Below are 20,937 nucleotides of genomic sequence, written 5' to 3'. Positions count from 1 at the left end.
TTTATATATTAAAAGGTTTTTTTTTTTAGACTGTGGGATTATGAGGTTTTTTTCTTTTTTTCATATTTTCCAAATGCTCTATAATGATTATCAGGGAAATTCACAATAAAGTCACAATAAACATTTTTTCAAAGCACTGGCTGGTCTTTGGTTAGAGATGGAGCGCCATTTGCTACGCCTGATCAATACGAACACCACGCTCATGCAGGCAGGAAGCCACAGCCTTTGGCACTCTCAGGCCTGTCTGAGAGAACCAGGCTTCTATCTCCGAGCTCCTGCTCGTGGCTGAAGAACGTCTTCACAGAGGGTTTAATCACTTGAGGGCAACTTCACTGAGTGGCCCTAATGACCCAAACACTAACCGCATTAAGACACTGACAATAAGACTGGCCGTTCTGTCGTTCTGTTTCTTTCGCACTGCCTCCCTAGCCTCCTGCCACCCCCTTCTTCCCAATCCCTCCCAATGCTGAAATGGGGACAGGGTAAGCAGAGTCCCTTCACTCTGAAGTTCTCTAGCTGCAGCTCGCACAGAGCCCTACAAAGGCACTTAGGACAAAACCATCTGCGAGGCATTGTTGGTCACACTCTGCATGTGTCCTGCCAAGGTGCACACAGCCCACTGCAGACACGCGCTTTTCCCTTAGAGCTCAGCAGGTGCAGCTGCCTCAGAGACACACTGCTAATGTGGACGGGAATGGCAGGAAGAGCGGATCTCAGCTCGTCCATCCAGATAGGGTACAGCAATCCCGTGGAGAAGAGAGAAGCCTCTTTTTCTTACTACTGACTCCTTTCCAGATTTTAGTGGATGGGATAAAAGACAAAGTTTGCCTCCAAAGAGAGAAAATGATGGCTTGTCACAATGAACATCGATGACTACTATTTTGGTGGTCAATTTTTATTTGGAAGAGCTACATGACAAAGCAAGGTGAAAGTGTCAAATGAGTGGTAACACTGAAAAAGCTGGTAAAACATAAATGTTGTTGTCACCACCGGACTCCAGAATCTCCTACACAGCAAAAGAAGATGCAGAAATTCAACGATGAATGTAACTATTTGATGCACTGAAAGCAAATCGTTTAAAAGAGAAATGGCCAATGGGCTCCCTCTCACTTAACAGAACTGGCAGGTGATGGCTGCCTGGAGCTTCAGGAGGATGCTGCGGTCCAGTGAGAAACGTCACGGTCAGTCTGCAGTGGCAGCCACAGATAAAGAGGGCGCAGCTGTGGCAGGCGTCTATGTACCTGCCATCTTTGTCCTAAAGAGATGTGCCATGGGAAAGGTTCTTCTCCATGGTACACTGAGGTGATTCACACTGACCAGGACCATTGGTAACACGCGACACCCTCCCTCTCTGCAGCTCAGGGGGCCCCTGGCAGGGGATCCAGCAGGCCAACCCCTCCCCTCTCTCCTCTTCCCTACCTTCCCTTAAATGGGAATCCAAAGCACCTAGTTACAGGTCCCAGCGCATCAGCCACATGGGAGGCCATTCCTCGGGGCCGAAAATATTCTGATTGCTCTTCCAAGAGGTGCTGACCCCTGCCCTTGCAGAAGAGGGAAGGAGCAGCAGTCCTCTGTGGCCTGAAGGACTTTTAAGGCCCCTCAGTGCAGGGGCTGCAGGTTCATCGAGAGGCTGTGTGGAAAACACACCGGGACTGGGGGCCAGAAGCCAGGGGTCTGGTTAGCTGGGGGCCTCTGCCAAGGCCCCACCTCTGCTGAGCCTCGGTGTCCTTCTCTGTAAAGTGGGGACATGACACTTGCTCCACCTCACACAGAAACTATGGAGATTAAGCGAGAAAGCGAAGGCGGCCAGGATCTGCAGGCTGTCGAGCCTTACGCAAATGTATCGAGCTACGTTTTCTCACTTCTTGTGTTTAAAGCACAGTCAGTTCAATGATGCAGAGAGTTACTGCTGCCTCCACAGACTGCCTGCAGCCAGGCTTCCCCTCCCTCTCCCACTGTTCTTGCTTTGGGGCTACCTCACTGTGCATCGGGCTTGTGTTCAGCATTCCACTGAACCAAATGATTTCCTCATCCTTCAGATTCAGTAATAATAGTTAATATCATTAACTTACTATCTGCTAGGCACTGTCTTAAGCAGCTTTACACACATTAATTCCTTTGGTCCTTGTAATAATCCTGTGTGCTAGGTATCACCGTCATCCTCCTTTACCATAGACCTAGAGAGGCTGAGGACCCTGCCCAGCGTTGCCCAGTCAGTGGCAGAGCCAGGATTCAAACCCAGGTCATCTGGCTGCAGACTTCACATGCTTAACCACCAGGCTACCTGGGAGACTCCCGTCGAGGTGTCAGTGCTGTTCCTATTAGCTGTAGGTTTCAATGTTTTCTTCTGGGGACCACACCTTTTAAAAATACAATATGCAATGTATACAATGCTAAATTAATGTCTACATTTATGAGTAGGTACAGTTCGGAAGCATGTATAGGAAGTACCAGAACTAGAATTTGCCTGGAATTCTAAGGGATAGCATAACATATGTAATAATCTAGCATTCCCACCACTATCCCCACTCCCATCTATGGTGGGCAAGTCTACACTTAACTTCTCGGTCCAAATTTTCAGCAGGCAAGAAGATGTATCAGACACAGGCAGTACAGGAGGACAGGCAGACAGGGAGGAATTCTGCAGTCCTTGCTCCTGCTGCACCCACAGATTCTTACATGTAAAAAGAGATGGGCTGAAAACCCTGAAGGGACTGGTTTACGTAAATTAGTCCTGACACTTAACAATCATTCATTCCTATTTCGGTGAAATTTTTTTTCAGTTGACTAGGGGAGGAAAAAAAAAAGTTTATGCTCACACCAAAGAAGAGTGTTGGCATTTCCAGAGTCTTGCTGTCCACAAGGCTTCCTCTGGGCTATCTATGATCACATAAGAACTGCTGGGAACCATCCATCCAAACAGGGTTGCACTTGAAAGGCAGAGCTGCCAACCCTTGAGAACTGAAGTTCTTCAGACCCGAGAGAGAGAGTATCAGTTATCTGTCGGACCCACTCCAGGTCTTTTGAACAAAGGTGTAAACTACTTGGGCCATAGTCAGCTGGCATTTAGCATCAGCTGTCTTGAAGGGGGCACTCACATGGCACAGTGAGCTAGAGCAGCTTCTTAAAGGAAGGGAAGGAGGTGTCTATGTCCTGGAGAGCAGAGCTGGTCAGCTCTGGCTTTGGTTCATCTAGTGAGTGCCTTGTGGCCTCAGAGGTCCCGCACGCTACTTCCAGAGGCTCCCTTCAAGCAATATTTCTCATCTTTCACATGTATAGGTGTGCATGATTCACTCAGATCTACCTAAAATGCAGATTCTAATTCAGTGGGTCTCAGGTGGGACCTGATTCTGCATTTCTAACAAGCTCCCGAGTAATGGGGACACTGCTAGTCCAGAAGCCAGATTCTAAATCATCTGGGAATCTGACAGCACTTATCTAAGGATCACGATGCTGGTAGTAACGAGAAACCCGTGATGGCGTTCTGGTCAGTCGGTCTGTTTTCTCGACGCCAGAGAAAAAAGGTGGCAAGATGGATGCGGGACCAACATGGGCAAGAGTAGTAGATGCTCTATTACTTTTGGGGGCCATTGTACTTTCTAAAAAAGAGAAAGTTTGAATGTTCATGACATGATCAAAAACAAAAGCAAAAGATAAACTTAAATTGTCAATATTCAATGTTTATTATAAAAAGCCACATGTGTGCATAATCTTTTCTCAGCAGACTTTCTGACCCACTGGGGTAGCTTCCCACTGTGGACTACAGGAATAGAAGAATCGGACTTTTTCTGGACCACAAAGGATTTTCATGTGGAGTTTGACCCCTGGTTCCCTAGCCACTAGTGGCAAACCAAAAATATACATCTTATTCATGCCGGTGAGCTAGAATTAGGGGAATTTTTTGGCAGAAACACCTCTACTTCTTTAATTTTTGGGGGGGTGGTGGGGGGGACAGAGTCTTACTCTGTTGCCTGTGCTAGAGTGCCGTGGCATCAGCCTAGCTCACAGCAACCTCGAACTCCTGGGCTCAAGCAATCCTTCTGCCTCAGCCTCCCGAGTAGCTGGGACTACAGGCATGCGCCACCATGCCCAGCTAATTTTTTCTATGTATTTTTAGTTGTCCAGCTAATTTCTATTTTTTTAGTAGAGACAGGGTCTTACTCTTGCTCAGGCTGGTCTTGAACTCCTGAGCTCAAACGATCCACCAGCCTTGGCCTCCCAGAGGGCTAGGATTACAGGCGTGAGTCACCGTTCCCAGCCAGAAACACTTCTACTTCTTGATAAAAGAAATGTGAATCACACAGCAACCCCAGGAAGAGCACCAGGGTCAGTGAGAGAGAGAAGCCACAGCGACCACAGGATCTAGCTGCAGGCTGGGGCGTCAGAGCAGCATGAACCAACACAGCACACAAAACTGCACCAGCAACAGGTGCCTCCTGCCCCTCCCACCCACACTACCGGTCTGGAGGGGAGAAGAATAACACTCTAGGAAAGCAATAATTCCTGGTTATGCTCATAAAACTTTGAGAGAATTTGAAAGGGCAAAGATAATGTTTAGTTTTGCAGCTAAACTGGAAATAGTAGACTAGCTCTTCTCTTGTAAACTGTTTTTCAACCAGGACTATGTCAGTTAGTTGTCACTAAATAAAAAACGTGAAAACGTTGCAGGGAAAAAAAATGAATGGCATGATCACCATTATTTAGATTCATAACCTCTGTTTTATTATCTAGCTCAATCACGTGATGACCAGCAACCGTCAACCGAGGGTCACATTTAAATAAGAAAAATGCAGAGCTCCGACAATTGTCCAATTCACATCTACCAAAGCTACTGATGGGTGTCTCCAAAGCCATTACTGGTAGCAGTGCCTGCTCATGGACAGCAACAACAGTCTGCTTGGCATTTTCACTTGCACACACATACCACTTGAGTATGACATGCCAGCGGCAAGAAAGGATAACTAGGTCAAAATCATACCTCTCTGAGAGGTCATCATTATCACGATAGGAAGTCACTGGAGTGGAGCAGAATGTGGGTCACTCAAGGAGGAAAGACGGCCACTTCCAGAGTCATCTACTCATCCAATAAATATTTCCTAACACCAGAAATTGAGACTAACCTCAGCATGGTGTCTTTGGACTGTGACAGTCCTTTGTGTTCTCAGTCTGATTTTGAAGCTCCCCATGAATCCATGAAGACAGTGATGAAACAGGTAACGCCCCCATGTTAAAGATGGGGACACCTAGGCTGAGTGATCTGCTAGAGGCCACATGGCCTAGGAGCAAGGCAGGGCAGGGTGATCCACCTTCCCCTCCCCGCCCCCAGGGACATTTCTAAAGAATCTGAAGTGGGGCAGCCAAGATGAGCCCTTCCTGGACTTTCTCCCCGGCCAGCCCTCCTCCTGCTCTGAGCGTGTTGAGGTCCTGCCATTCTTCAAGCCCCAAATCCTCACGAAGCCAGGGCCTGGCTTTCTGTTCCTCAAAGAGCCCACTCAAGATGATATTCTTAGCACTTCTCAAACATCGTAAATGATACAGCTTCTTTAAAAAACATGATCTATTTTCTGATTATGTGATTATAGAAAACTTAGAAAATATGAAAAAGAAGAAAATAACCATCCATAACCCTGAGGCTCTTTGGCCTCATGTCGCTGTGGGAGGACAGGAGCATCCATCCATTCATTCTCAAGCATCTAACACAGCAAGTTGTGTGGATTAGGAACTTAACGAATGTTTATTATTTTGCCAAAACCAATGTTGATAAACTTTTGACTTACCCCTCCAATACCTTTTAAAATCCTTTACCTTAGTCAGATGCATATGTTAAGCATGCTGAAATCACTTAGCAAACTGTTTTCTCTGTCAACCAAAAACTAAGGTTCCCACAAAAGGTTTCACTAAGTCCTGCTCACTTCTCAACAATATTTTGTCTCCTATCCACATCAATACTAACATGTATTTAGTGCTTACCATGGGTAACACGCTACATTGAGTACCCACCAAAAATTACATTGTATAATCTGCATGGTAACCCTACGGTAACTATTATCATTAGTTTCCTAATTTTACAAATGAAGAAACTGAGAAACAGAGAGGTTAAGTCACTTGTCTAAGGTCACATGGCCTGCAAGTGGCAGAATTGAGATTTCATTGCAGGCAGCCTGCCCACAGAGCTTGGGATCTTCATCCCGGTAGTATCCTGCTCCCACATAACTGGGCTAAGAGAACACAGGCAACAACATCCTGTAGTACACGCTCACAAATGTCCTCTCAGAAACAGTTCCCCAAAGAACCAGCAGAGTGGAATAGGCACAGCAGGAAATGCACAGCATGGAGAAGAGGGTCTGGACTCAAATAAATGCTCTTCCTTGTAATGTGGGCTTTCTCTCTCTGGTTACCTGGCTGTCTCTCCTCCCAGAAAGTCAGCGCCTTGAGGGCAAGACCTCAGCTGTCTGTGTCCTGCCCCTCACCCTCTTCCACAGTGTTCTGGAAACAGCAGAAGACTGATATGTTTTGTTGAAAACGTGATGAAGAAGTACAGGAAAAATAGAGGAGTAAGATGGCTAAAAAGAACTTTTTTTTTTCTTTTCAAACCCAACAACAAAGGGCTTGGTGGGGAGGGAGAACTTTGACTGAGATGTTGTTTCAGAAGGGGGCACGCGAGGAAGAGAAGGGGAAAGTGCTGGGCTGCAAAGTTTGTACGGTGGCACGGCCTCAGCCCTGCAGACGGGACGGCTGAGGAAGGGCAGAGGCGACTCCACTCTTGGCCTGCAGGATGCCGCAGTGCCCAAGCTTCAGCAAAGTTAATTGAATTCGCTTGACTGATGCCCAAAAAGACAGCAGAAGGCCGTCAACAGACAGGTCCTTATCTCTCCGGAGAGACTGCATGAACAGGGGCTGGGGCTGGGGCAGCCAAAGGAAAACAGGGGTTCGAAGCCAAGGATGGGGCTGTTCTGAGACAAGGCAAAAGCATTCCTCCCCAGACTGCCCTGCTACACACACAAAGCAGCTGCACAAATGGATGAGGTCACCACACATTTTCAGGGGAATGACGTGCAGGTTTTACCCCCGTGACAAGCCGTAGCATTTGGGAAAGTGTTTCTTCAACAAATACCACAACTACGACAACAGCAACAAAACCCTTTCCTATGTCTTCTTTCTAAACCCAAGGCTCCCTTATAGAAAACAAGCACTTTTATGCAAGTGGCACCACTGGGAAGAAACGCACTATTTAGTGGAGAAGGAGGGGACAGAAGTTTCCCCACTGATCTCCACAGTCCTTTATTCAGGTTTGTGACACTCCCTCTCCTCCAAACTGGGGCACGTCCTGCCTGGGAGCAGCCCAAGGCCAGCATGCACTTCACCTTCCCCAGCCCTGAGGCGGTGCCTCCTGCCGGCCCTGCCATGAGGGGCCAACAGGCCCAGCCAGAAGGTGCCAGCACAAAGAACTTCCCTACCAAAGCAGCACAGTGCCAGGTCAAGGCCTCCTCCACTCAGGAGCAACATCGCTGCCCACAACATAAAGCTCCACTTTAGAAATGAAACCTGGGCTGGAAGGGTGGCTCACGCCTATAATCCTAGCACTCTGGGAGGCCGAGGCAGGAGGATCGCTTGAGGTCAGGCATTTGAGACCAGCCCGAGCAAGAGCGAGACCCCGTCTCTACTAAAAATAGAAAAAAAATTAGCTGGGCGTGGTGGTGCACCGGTAGTCCCAGCGCTCAGGAGGCTGAGGCAGGAAGATGGCTTGAGCCCAGGAGTTTGAGGTTGCTGTGAGCTACGATGACACCACTGCAGTCTACCCAGGGCGACAGAGCAACAGTCTGTCCCCTCCAAAAAAAAAAAAAAAAAGGAAAGGGAAAAAGAAAAAGAAATGAAACCTGGAAGCCAGCAACATCAAATCAAATCCGTGTGCCCAACCCCTCCCCATCGCTGCAGAGTAAGAGCCCAAGCCCTTCCGTGACTGCAGAGCCCTGTCATCCCAGACTCATCTCTCACTAGTCCCGACCTCCCTCCTCCCCTCCCCGCCGCCCCTTCAGCCACATGGTCCCCCTGTTCCTCGAACACAGGTGTCCCCCACCCCGAGGCCTTCATTCCTGCTCTTCACTCTCCCTAGAAGGCTCTTCCCCTAGGTTTCCCCATGGCCCACTCTGTACTTCAGGTTTTAATCCAATGTTACCTTCTCAGCAGAGCCTGCCCTGGTCCTCTAATCAAATGTTTCAGGGCCCCGACACGTCTTACTCCTTTATTTCTTTTCTCTGTGGCATGTATCACTGACACACTGTATGTCATACTTGTTCATCTTGTCTCCCCCCACTAGAATGCAAGCTCTGTGCGATCTAAGCTTTTCATGTGTTTGGTTCAGGTGCCGGAACAAGGCAGTAAAAAGTGCCACGTACCTAGTGAGTATTCAATATTATTAAATGCGTGAAAGTGGGACAATCTGGTATTTTTAAGTCAAATATCTATTTTGAATGACCCAAACTGGCTTGGAAAATTAACAAACAAAAAATGAACAGGATGGACAAATGATACGAATCAGACAAAGGCCACTGAAATTTCACTTCTTATAATGGTGGACTAAATGATTGCGACCAACTCTTCCACTAAGAACTACTAAAAAAGCTGGATTAAATATGAAAAACACCTTCTTAAATATATTGAAGAATTAGAAGCAGGAGAGGTAGGCCTAGCACCGAAAGCTGCTTTTTCCTGAGGGCATCTACTGACCTGGAAGTAGCAGCTAGAAACCTATTGCTCTCTCTGCCCTCTCTAAGAGACAGGGGACCAAAGTCAAAGCCCAAGGTCTTCCAAAGGAGCATACTATGATACACAGTCCCCACTTTAGGCTGGGCCCCCAAAGTCCACACCCTCACGAGGAAGAACTGAAAGAGACCAGATCCGCACCCCGCCTTTTCATTGCCGAGCCTTCGGAGAACCACGAGCCTTAAACTGTTTCAAGGTGGTCTCAGACTGATAGCACCCCCACGTCCTGGCAGAAGCAAACAAAAATTCTGGAAGAAGTGACTGTCATCTTAGGCCTCAATTTATTCCTATATATAAAATTTCAAATACAATGGCCTGCACATAGAGATAATCCAACACACAAAGAAACAAGATACCAGGCATGAGAACCAGCAGAAACAAAAGGCAAAGCAGAGTTACCAAGTGCAATATCAGACACAGTCTATGCTCAAAGAAATAAAAGATAAGCTTCCGAACTTCAACAGAGAAGGCAGTAGCATTTCTTAAAATGTGAAAAATAATTAAGCTACTTAAACAGACATTCTAGCAAGTATCATGGAACACGTGGAGTATTTAGGGTGAGCAGAGAATTGCACTTGGGGGAAATGTTGGGACACTGGTAATCTGACTTTGTCCTCCAATGAAGAGAGAGGGAAACAGGTCATCTTCGAAACAGGGGTGAGTATTCACTGTGTAGGTTTATCAGCTAGAATGAAAACAGGCTGTCAGCTAGTCCAGAAATACAGATTCCTAAATCCCAAAAAGGAGGAAAAAAAGCAAGCTCTCTATTAGAGACTTTTCGAAAAGAGAAAAAGACAGACCCGATATCCAATTTCATCCTTCTCCGCACCCACAAATGTGGCGGTATAACCTTATATAGCTTTCCGGCAACTCCCAAATATAGGCCCGACTGTTATAAAAGAACCTCCAGACCATTTGCAAGCATGTTGGTTTGAAGTCTGCTGGCCCAGAGCAGGAATGCTCAGTTGTCTCACAAAGGATTGGTTTGCTTCCTCCCTATCAGGGATTCTCAACTCAACTCAAGCGATGCTAGAAATAACCATCATCCCTGCGACAAACAGCTGTGTCACACCCGTCCCCCTCCCCCCCGTCCTCAGCCTCCCCACACTGGCTGCTATCTCTAAGCCACAGGGCCGACAAGAGAAATACAATTAGTCATCCCAGGTTTTGCCCACCTTCCCTGCCACCCTTGGTATTCAAAACACAATCACTACAGAAAACAAGCTGTGTCCCGGAGCCAAGCGGGCACCTACAGGTCTGAAAGACTTGAAGACTTTTTCCAGGACTTCGTGGAGTGTCTTCTTGCCGCAGGAGGAGATGTAATCCTGTGCTAGCTGCAAGAAAGGCAGGCAGTCCTCGCTCTCACTCCACACGTGCTGCGCGCCCACGGGTGGGAGGGAGAAAACAAAGACACACACGTCATTACACTCAGTGTGAGATACAGAAAGCCAAGCAGAATTTTTCAAAATTACATAAATTTGTAGACGGCCTTCCATTCCAGAGTAAAATCCATATAGTCATTCTTCACTGTCTGCACTGTAGGGGATCAAAAAATGTCTAATCCATAGAGCCTCCCAAACTCTGGATCTGTAAATTCACCTGCTCTGGTTGCCGTCGGATCTGTTCACATAAAGCAAAGAGGGCAATGGGGTGCACTGTCTTCGCCTGGGATTTCCACTGCTCACCTTCTCGTGCAGTCTGAGAGTGGTTTTCAGACAGGAGGGAGGACAAGCCAGAGCCTTTGCCTTCAAAACCCTTAACTTTGCCTTCAGCTATGGCTGAAGGATCAATTCAGCATGTTTGTAAGCACTAACTTGGGACAACACATTCTTTACCCAGACCAGCCTGTGAGTGGGGGTGGTGGTAAATTTACTTTAAAATGAAATGAGCTTAGGGGAACCCGCAAAGTCATCGCTAAGTCACCAGCAAACAAAGTTTTGCTTTCCTTCTCCTGTAATTCTTTAAGAGGGCATCTTACCCAAGCATTTTTTTTGAGACAGAGTCTCACTCTGTTGCCTGGGCCAGAGTGCCGTGGCGTTAGCCTACCTCACAGCAACCTCAAACTCCTGGGCTCAAGCGATCCTCCTGCCTCAGCCTCCTGAGTGGCTGGGACTACAGGCATGTGCCACCATGCCTGGCTAATTTTTTCTATATATGTTTAGTTGTCCAGCTAATTTCTTTCTATTTTTAGTAGAGATGGGGTCTCGTTCTTGCTCAGGCTGGTCTCGAACTCCTGAGCTCAAACGATCCGCCCGCCTCGTCCTCCCAGAGTGCTAGGATTACAGGCGTGAGCCACCGCGCCTGGCCTGGTTTTAGGTTTTATTTTTTTCTTAAGGTTGGGTGAGGCTTTTTTCCACATGAGGATATCCATTTTAGCACATCTTTAAAACTAGGCATGCCTCTCCCATAAGTGTTCAAAGATCTGGAACAAGCCCAAGACACAGGGCTGAGTGATCTCAATGCAGAAGACCCTACTCTGCATGTTTAGCTAGGCAGAGGCACCAGGATACCAGGATCCCATCAGGGTACCTGTCAGGTACCAAGAATCGCTGTTTAGGGGGGACCAATCGATGACAGCTCCCCCCCGGCAAAAGTGTTGAGGCCTGGGAGAGAAGATGGCATTTGGCAGGTAAGAGCAAGACGCAAGGGCTAGGCACAGGTGACAAGATCTATTGGGAGAGATGGTCCATGGCAAGCACATACTTACCCCGTCTAGTAATACAAATTATGGAGGCACTGCCCAGAGAGTTAGATGTCTGTCACTCAATAAAAACATTTCATCTCCTTCCTTCTCATGCAGGATTTCCGAGAACTAAATCTATAGACTTAAAATACTGCTCAAATCCAAGCAAAAATAACTAGGTGTTAACATGCCATCTTTATACCCCAATTATCTGCTTCAGAGTTGTAAAGGTCCATTTCCGACACTCGTTACTCTCATTCCAGCAGACTTCCTGAGTGGCTTCCTTCTCGACCTAATAAAGACAACATCCAGGCACTCTAGATTTAGAGGACAGCTGAAACGTTCTTCCCTATTAATTAGAGACCCTTTAACGCTGTCCAGCCACTGAAATGTCATTTATGTAATAGTGTCTTACATTGTACAAAAGTATAATAGTACAAAGTACTTTTACATCCATTATCTCACTTGATTTTTAATCAGTGGAGAAAGTCCTACTTTAGTAAGTTCTGCTCAGCATCTATTTTCATACTCAAATGTATAAACATTCCAGTGTATTTCAAATTATTATCCAAGTTAAAGATGAGATTAACATCTAGCACCACACAACAGAAAACTTTAAGCCTGCCTTCTATAGACTTGTGAAGGTTAGAAAAGGAGTTAAAAGTTAACTGCCTGGCACAGTGCCTGACTGGTACGGATAGTCAGTAAATGGGGGACATACGCAGATGGGGGAGGAATGGGGGCATTGAGCTTTCTACCTGCCACAAGGCTAAGGTCACACGATGAGTAAATCAGACGCCCCATGTGACATCACTGAGAACACTACCCAAGGGGACATGGCAACATTAATTCAGAAGTAGGTATAGCTGTGAAAAACTTGTATATCTACTCCTTTTTTAAAAAATACATTTGGGCTTTAAATCACAAAGTAAGCTGAGAAAAAGCGTATCGCTCAAACAATAACAGACTTGCAACATATCCACCCCACCTGGTAATCAGAAAATTTATTTTTTTACTTTTATCTTTTTTTAGAGACACGGTCTTGCTCTGTTGCCCAGGCAGGAGTTCAGTGGTGCAATCACAGCTCACTGCAGCCTCAAACTCCTGGCCTCTAGCAATCTTCCTGCCTCAGCCTCCCAAAATCCTGGGGTTACAGGCATGAGCTACTGCACCTGGGCTAGACAGTGTACAACCTCATGAAAAGATTGTTTGTGCCACAATTTCCAGTACTCCACTTTTAGAGTTGTTCATTTATGACTCCATGTTGGAGAAGGAAGACTTAACACCCACTAAAGGGCCTTCTGTCTAAATTTCCTTCATTTGGCTGTCTCTCTCTCCTTGGATTCCCAATTTTGTTGGTTTCGTGGATTTAAAAAAAATGTTTAACTGAATCCCTGTCCACAGGATAAAGTGAAGGAGCACAGGGTCTGGACTCAGACAGACCCAGATGTGCATGGCCACTTAACAAACATCATTTACTACCCGCTGATTGTTTTATATCCATTGTATCTCATCACAAGAAGAATTCGATTTTATTTAAGCTGCTTCCTTCCAAAATTAATCAAGGCAGCTGTCAAAGAGTCATAGAATATAAGACAAGATGAACTAAAAAATAAGTCTGCAGCTGGGGGTTAAAAAAGGACAAAAAAAAAAAATAACAGAAGGAAATAAGATAAAACCAAGAGTGAGACTAGGACAGAGTGAGGTATAAGGGCCTGGCCACTTGCTACAGATGGGACCCAGATTTGGCGCTAGAGCTTTGTAAGTGGGACAATCAGTCCGAGGAGGCAGTGTCCACAGAAAAACAGGCTAGCTCTTCAGGAAAACTGAAAGGCAAGGGGCTGGGGCCAGGAGGGGTAGGAAAATATAGGTGCTCATTCTAAAACCATGGGGGACAAGGGGAACATCTGGGGGCAGTTCCTGAAAACAGGATTTGGGATCTAGTCTTGTACAAACAGGCAACTGGAGACCTAGAGTCCTGTGCCACTGGGCGTGGCCACAATAACTTCGACTTGGAAAATATTTTAAGCATGTGTAACCAAACACCCACTTTAGCCAGGAAAAGGCTATGGCAGGAATCAGAGAACCTCTAGGTCTGAACAATGCAACGCCCTGGCAAATATGGATCTGGGTACAGAGTGTATTGACTTTCCAACAGGGCAGCAGTTAGGGACTGGCAGACTGCAGACCTCCCTGTGATGGTGATGAGAGGAGAAATGCCAGGGAGGCTGCGTGAAGTAGAGGAAGGCAGGGGCCTGGAGCTTCAGAGTGCGTGAGCATCACCCGGAGGCTTATTAAAACACAGATTGCTGGGCCCCACCCCCAGAGTTTCTGATTCAGTGGGGTGGGGGGAGGCTCAGGTGGCTGGTTCCGGAACCACACTTTGAGAACCACGGGCAGAGCACAACTTGGGCTAACTATGTGTTTGAAGGGGGTAGGACATTTAAAAATCTTTCCAGAAGAACTTAAGCAATTGCCATTACTGACTACAACCAACTGGCCTTCACTGTACCTACCCTGAGTGGCCTACTCTTTCCTATAGAAATCCCTGGTGTGAATTTTGATTTGCATACAGGCCACCTGTGGCCCTTGTTTCTATGAAATTGGGCCAGAATGTATTATAAAAGCTTGCCTAGTTTAAGACAATATAACCATGTCACCTGCAAATAGGAAGATGAGCACCTGTTTTTTTTAGAGTGTAGGTGACAATATCAAATTTCCCAAAACGTAGCATTAGATCATTACAGTAATTCAATTCTACAAAAATCTGGGGGGCACAATCTGCATGCTCCTGCTGTCGGAAATCCTGGCGGGTATGCCGCGCTTCCCTGCTGAAGCAGGGTGCGGGTGGGAGTTAGGAACACACCTCTGCTTCCCTCCTTGGACACAAGTACCTGAGGACCCTTCTCTCACTGTAGTACTGAAGTGTGGGTTTCCTGCCACTCTCTGTCCTGGGGGAGTCCATTTTGAGTTGGTGCAGCTTAATCCCAAACTGATTCCTGTCCTCAGAACAGATGGCAGGAAACACATCGTGTCTCCCTATTTCTGTGCAGGATGGGAAGCGCATGGTTGGCTAAACGACAGCCAGCCTGCTCTTTGTGTACCACTGACCTGTTCCACTGGGGTGGAAACTGAGGCTCAGAAAGGCTAAGTAACTTGCCGGTGGTCGCACAGGGAACAAGGGGCAGAGCAGAACACCAGCAGAGGCGCAAGTGTGTTCTAACACACTCTGTGTGAGATGTTTAGCCTGAACCTTAGCACGTAATGCGTAAGGCACAGGGCAGTCCTAAAGATTACAGGAGACAACCTGTAGACTGCCTGTCCTTCAGCAGGGGCCCAATAAATGCTTATTCCCATCTATCTGAACTGGTATTAATGTAACTTTTTTCTCCTCGGGATTACAATTCCAAGAATATACAGAGGACGTATCTTTTTCCTGAAATAATCTCTATATGGATGATGCACAGCCATTGTGGAATGCCTTATAGTTTATACGCATAATCACGTGCACTACTCCTCATTTAACCACCGTAATAATACTAATGTAATGTAACTATCCCCATTTGGCAGGTGAGGAAACTGAGGGTAGAGTTTAAATTAGGCAAGAAAGTACCTTCTCTCCACTATACCACCATATAAACATGACTCAATCTCATTTAAATAAGGAATATTTTCTTTCTTCAAAATGAAAAGGTTGTTATTTGATCACTTAGTTAAGAATAAAGCTCAGACTGCAAATGGGAAAAATATATCTATATATACATATACAAACACATACAAAATTAAATCACAGTCCTTCCATAAATAAAGCCTTTTTCTTTAATAATGTGATGATTGCTACCTTTGTTTCTGTATTGAGGAGGGATTAATCTACACAAAATTTTAGATCCAAACATGTCTCTGATGGGCTGACAGAAAAGGTAGGGCAGTAAGAGTCCCTCCCTCCTGCAATCACTGTCGCCCAGGCCCGGGAGGGGCAGGCAGTGCTCTTTGTTCAGAGAGCTCCTTCCTTCTAGCCTGGGAAGGAATGCAGCTGGTGCTCCCACACCCAGGAGCGCCCTCTGCCCATCTGGCACACGAGCAGCTCCTGACACCCCACTCCAAGCCTGACCAAGCCCTCAGGATCTTCCGAATTAGCAGAAGATGGGAAAGCTCTTGGCCCTCCTCTCACCAGGGCCAGGAGCCTGCCTGTCACGCCTGTAGAGCTGGGGGGCGGGGGGTGGCCCTGCCCTGAACTCCCTCCACACGCAGGGCACCGGCAGCTTCATTTTACCCCAGGGCCTGACCGTGAGGCCCCAGTCCGGGAGGCTGCGTGGAAAGGGACGGCAGAGACAGGACGCCCTGTGAAGCAAGACGAGGAAAGAGTGTGCAAGGGCCCCAGGTGCTCCAAAGTGGAGGGAAAATAAAAAGAAGTCTTTGTTCTGGGCCCCTGGAGCTACTGGCCCATCCCTGCCTTGGGCTGTTCTGTGTGGTGGAGAGGACAGGCCTCCGGGCTTGGGCTCAAGTCCTGGCTCTGTCGCTTCTTGGCAGTACAGTTCTGGATGAATCCCTTAAAATTACAGGTTCTCTGCCTATAAAATGGGGATAATAATACCTACCTCACTGTATTTTTGTGAGGCCCTATAAGAAGCCATGCTTGAACCCAGTCTGGGTTGGGTCCCCTTCTGTCACTCATGTGATGCTATGTATTCCATATAGGGCTATGGTTCAAGATGCTCTACCATATTAGAGCTGGTGGGAAAGTTAGTAAACCTTGCTGTGCCTCAGCTTCCTCATCTGTAAAATACGGATAATTTTAGAGACTACCTTGAGAGACTACTAAGATTAAATGAATACATATGTGCAAAGTACTTAGAACAGTATCTGATACTTAGTAAATTAAACAGAAGTGGTAGTTCTTATTGTTCAAAGCTGAATTCTTGAAATTTAACATCTGTTTTGTACAAGGGCTGTCCAAAAAGTATCCAGCCAATGTTAATATAACGAGAACATATTACATGGCTGGACACTTTCTGGACAGCCCTTGTATACCAGACCATAATTCATTCAGTCATTCTTATGAATATGTATTGAACACCCATCATGTTCTGACACTGTTCCAAGAGCTGGGATACAGTGATAACACAGACAACATCTCTGTTCTCATGAAGCTTTACAGTCCAGTGCGGGAGGCAGAAAACAAAAAAGAAAATATCAAGTACTAATGAGTGCTTGATAAAAGAGGGTGAGGAGAGGAAACATGTGGTTAGGAGAGTTTCTCCCAGGCCTTAATAGCATAAAGGAGCCAGCCATGCAAAGATCTGGGGCAAGAGTGTTCTGGGCAGAGAGAACAGCAAGTGCAAAGGCCCTGAGGCCAGGAATGCGCTGGCATGTCTGAGGATTAGAAAGGCCACTACGGCAGGAAGGCAGAGCATGTGGGGGCTTGAGGCCAGGGGAAGAGTTTAGGTTTTATTATAAAAAGGATGGTAAGTCAGTTTAGGCAAAATGGAGAGTAGTGGTAACACGATCTGGATTATATTTTAAACAGATCCAAAGTAACTGCTGGGTGGAGACTGGCTTAGGGTGAGGTGTGGGTTACAAGCACGGAGAGAAGTTAGGAAATAAGACGAAAAATGATAGTAGCTTAGATTAGCGTGACAGCATGGGGGTGGAGAAAAACAAGTGGAAACTGCATATATTTGGGAGGTAACAGAATTTTGATGAATTGCTTGCAAGGAGTGATAGAGTGGAACTAAGGATGTCCCTTAGCTTTTTGGTTTGAGCAACTAGATGGATGATGGTAAGATTTACAGAGATTAAAAATAATAAGATGAGCTATAATACCATTTATTGAACACTTAGTGCAAGTTAGGCACTGTTCTCAAACAACCCTGCCGGAGAGTCCCTAATATCATCCTCCCCACTTTAGGCAGTATTCTCAAACCTCAAACGCCCCTGCTAGGGAAGTACTAATATTATCATCCCCATTTTACAGACGTAGAAACCGTGGCATAGAGGGGTTAAATAAATTTCCTGAGGCACACAGAAGTGGGGAAGTGGGCTGCAAACCCATTAGTCCGACTCTAGAGCCTGTGTGCCTAACCACTATGCCACATTGTCTCTTAGCTACTAGGTAAACTGGCTCCAGGAGTGTGAGGGCAGAGACCCTATTTGTATTCTAGATAGTCCTGGCCTGGTACAGAGTAAACCCTCAATAAATGCTTGTTGAATGAATGACGTGAACGCATTTTGTAAATTAAGAAACGCTACGTAAATCTTCTAATTGCTAATAAATCCTTCAAATAACGGGAATTCCACTCATCTCAAATTTTTTCTAATGCTTAACAACTTTTCCTGGGAAAAGGAAAAGAATTGAGGTAGGACACTTATTGGAGGCAAATAGCAGCTTGACAACCTGGCCTGGGACAGATTCAAGAAATCTGGCCATTAGCTGGGCATGGTGGCGCATGCCTGTAGTCCCAGCTACTTGGGAGGCTGAGGCAGGAGGATCGCTTGAGCCCAGGAGTCTGAGGTTGCTGTGAGCTAGGATGACGCCATGGCACTCTAGCCCGGGCAACACAGTGAGACTCTGTCTCAAAAAAAAAAAAAAAAAAAGAAATTTGGCCAAGAAAACTCCCTCGGCTGGCATCTTGTCTGGTATAACCTCCAGGAACTTTGGGAAAGTTCCATTCTACCAAGGAATTACTCCCTCACCCCATCTTCTATCTTCCTATCTATTCCCTTTAAACTGTCAGTGAATTAACACTTGAACACTGAGAAGCCTTTTCTTCCTGCAGGTGGGAAAATATTTAAGATAAAGGCCTGATTATATAAATAATGTCTCTGAATGACAGTTTGATATACATATTCAAGGCAAGAGAACAGCCTTGAGTCTTCCTTAGCCCACTTATTCTCTTTGAAGTCATTTCTCTGGGTGTGCCCCCTGCAGTCCCAGCAGGCAGTCTGTGTGGGATCCTCCCCCATGAGATCCAGAACCATGAGCGACTCTTGCCCTATTTTACACAGCAATGAGGGGGAAAGGACACTGGCAGACTAAGGAAGACAGAGCTGGAAGGGACCCTAATTAAATCCTAACACCTTACAGGTTAGTTGGACTCCTGTGCCCTTTCCACTATATCCTGGGGCTTTCTCCCACTTTTGTAACGGAGTGAATCCCTTTTCAAGGATCCCCCATTCCTCCCGTTAACAAAGACACTTACTACTTATTTTAACTACAGTCAAGATGCACTTACATGTATTAATAGCTCGCTTGCTCTTCACAAGTATCCTGTGATAGAGGCATTCTGATGAACCCCATTTTACAGGTGAGAAAACTGAGGCTCGTAATAAATGAGACAAGTTCTAAACTCTGGGTAACCCTAGGTTTCTGATCCCAAATTTGTGGGGCCCTTACTTTGGGTCAGGGACTGTTACGTGCTTTTGTCTATATAAACACCTGGGCACCGGTATTATCATACCATTTTTTGGATGTGTAAACTGAACTAGGGAAGGTATTTGACCAGAGTCACAGAGCCAGAACTCAAATCTGGCTGTCACCCAAGGCCATCCCTCTTCTAGAGTGCCCTGTGCCCAGGCCCAGGTGGGTGCTTCCCCTCCCCTGGGTAGTGGTGGTGGGAGGGGCATGCTTGCTTTATTGGCCAGGCGTGCACAATCCTTCACCTTGCCCGAACCAAGAAGGGCGGTCTTGCTGTCTAAGTCCTTTGCGAACTTCCAGTGGGTGGTCGGGGGCCCGAACCACGGCCCAGCTTTGTGTCACCCCACCTGAGGAGCCTGCGCAAGGCCGCGCCTCGGCACCGCCCCACCTCCGTCCACTGGGGCGGCAGCAGCGCCAGCTCCAGGCTCAGGCCAGAGACCACAGGGTGACCCGCACCCACAGCCGCCTCCATCTTGCATTTGGGGACCATTATTTATTCCCCGTCCTTACAAACACTTCATGGAACGCAATCCTTGTCCCGACTCCGCCCCTCCCACCCCAACTCCCCTGCCCTCCGCATCCTCTTCCTAAACTGCCAGCGCCAAGATCCCAAGTGGGCGCAGGATGCAAAGTGGAAGGAAGGTCTGGACACCGCAGTTCCAGGTCCCGGTCCCTCCCAGACGGGGGTGGGGAGATCCTCCCTCATCTGGAAAAGCCGATGGTCTTGGGCAGGGCCGCGGCCGCCGCCTTGGCCGGACCGAACCCGCCCGGCCACGCACCCCTCGTTCATCTCACAGAGGAGCAGTGGGAGCACGGGGGGAAGGGGGGATAGGCGTGCCCGCGTGTGTGGGTGTGTGTGTGTCTGTGTGTTGGTTGGGATGTATGCGCACGCGCGCGTGCGTTTTTAAGATCCGGGTGTAATTCCGCAAAGAAGGTCCAGGAGATCGGGCATGGCCAGTGTGGACAGAGCTTTGTGTCCAAAGAGGCAGCGCAGGGAATAACACGGGGGCGGGGGAGCGGGGGTTCTCCGGGCGGGGCGATCCCATGAGTTGTGTCTGAGCACAGGGAGGGGAGCGCGATTCCTCACCCGGACGGGACGCCTGGGTGTAGGAAGCTCCGGACTTCGAATCCTGCAGGAGGGTCAGTGAGCCCCAGCCCGGACTGGTGCGACGCGGGAGACACCCCCAGGATGCTCCAAGCTAGTCACCAAGCACGGGCCGCGGGGTCGCATTCCCGAAACAGCGCCCGCAGGAGGGTAAGGGGCGGACTCCAGGGGTACACCACACCTCCCGCCCCAACCCGGCTCCTCGGATCCTAAGGGCGCCCTGCCCGCCACCCACCAGGCCCCGCCTCGGGCGCTGACAGCGCCGTGCCCGGCCCGGGGGCTTCCCCGCTGAGCGAGGAGCGCGGGGTGCGCGGCGCGAGCGGGTTACGCCCCCCCCATCGGTGCCGACCGCCTCCCCACCGCGCAGGAGCTCGGCTCAGGGACGCGGCCGCGGCGTCCACGCTCCCGCCTGCTCCGGCGGTCCCTCCCCCAGGCACTCACAAAATTGTCGCCGCAGCCGTTGTCCGGACACAGCACGTAGAAGGAGACGCCGGGGTCGGCGTAGAAATCCATCCTGCGCTCGGTCTCCTCGGTGGCGATGAGCTCGAAGGGCGTGTTGGAGCACCATTTCTCCGCAACATCGGCCAGCTGCTGGAAATCCATCGTGGCCCGCCGCGCCCGCCGCTCCCTCAGGCTCGGCGCTCGCCGCCCGCTCCCGCTCCCTCCGCCTCCCGCCCGCCGCCCGCCCTCCTCGCTCCTCGGCGCCCTCCTCCCGGGCGGGCCGCGCGGCGCGGCGCTCGGCTAGGCTCGGCGCGGGCTCCCGGCGGGCGGCGGGCCGGGCAGCTCGGCTCCCTGGCGGTGCCTGGGCTGGAGCCGGCCGGGACTGTTTACATGCGGTGTGTAACGGGGGCGGGCGGCGGCCGGGGACAGCGCGGCGCCGCGCCCGCGGCTCCGCCCCCGCCCCGCCTCCCCCCGCCCCCTTCGGGCCGCCGCGAGGCTGGCGCGGCCGGACCGGGGCCGGGGCGCGGGGCG

General features: G+C 48.5%; 1 protein-coding gene across 3 annotated transcripts in view; it reads right to left on the bottom strand.

Annotated features, from left to right (window-relative positions):
- Nucleotides 1-20,611, bottom strand: part of MTURN (maturin, neural progenitor differentiation regulator homolog (Xenopus)) — a 26,908-nt gene extending 6,297 nt beyond the window's left edge. For 2 of the 3 annotated variants that reach the window (XR_001137325.1, XM_012640753.1), the window contains exons 1-2: nt 20,407-20,604; nt 10,017-10,139 (exon numbers count right to left, since the gene is read on the bottom strand). Coding sequence is in view for 1 of the 3 variants with exons in the window: in XM_012640753.1 (XP_012496207.1) it covers nt 10,017-10,139; nt 20,407-20,568 (285 nt within the window). In the remaining 2 variants the exon portion in view is untranslated. Of the gene's footprint in view, nt 1-10,016; nt 10,140-20,406 lie in introns of all 3 variants that reach the window. The other variant, XR_001137324.1, reaches the window with a different exon arrangement.
- Between the last annotated feature and the right edge of the window lie 326 nt (nt 20,612-20,937).

Source organism: Propithecus coquereli, unplaced genomic scaffold, assembly GCF_000956105.1.
Source record: "Propithecus coquereli isolate 6110/MARCELLA unplaced genomic scaffold, Pcoq_1.0 Scaffold156, whole genome shotgun sequence".
Classification (NCBI taxonomy): Eukaryota; Metazoa; Chordata; class Mammalia; order Primates; family Indriidae; genus Propithecus; species Propithecus coquereli.
The sequence above is the reverse complement of the archived record's forward strand: the minus strand, read 5'-3'. Positions and strand labels throughout refer to the sequence as shown.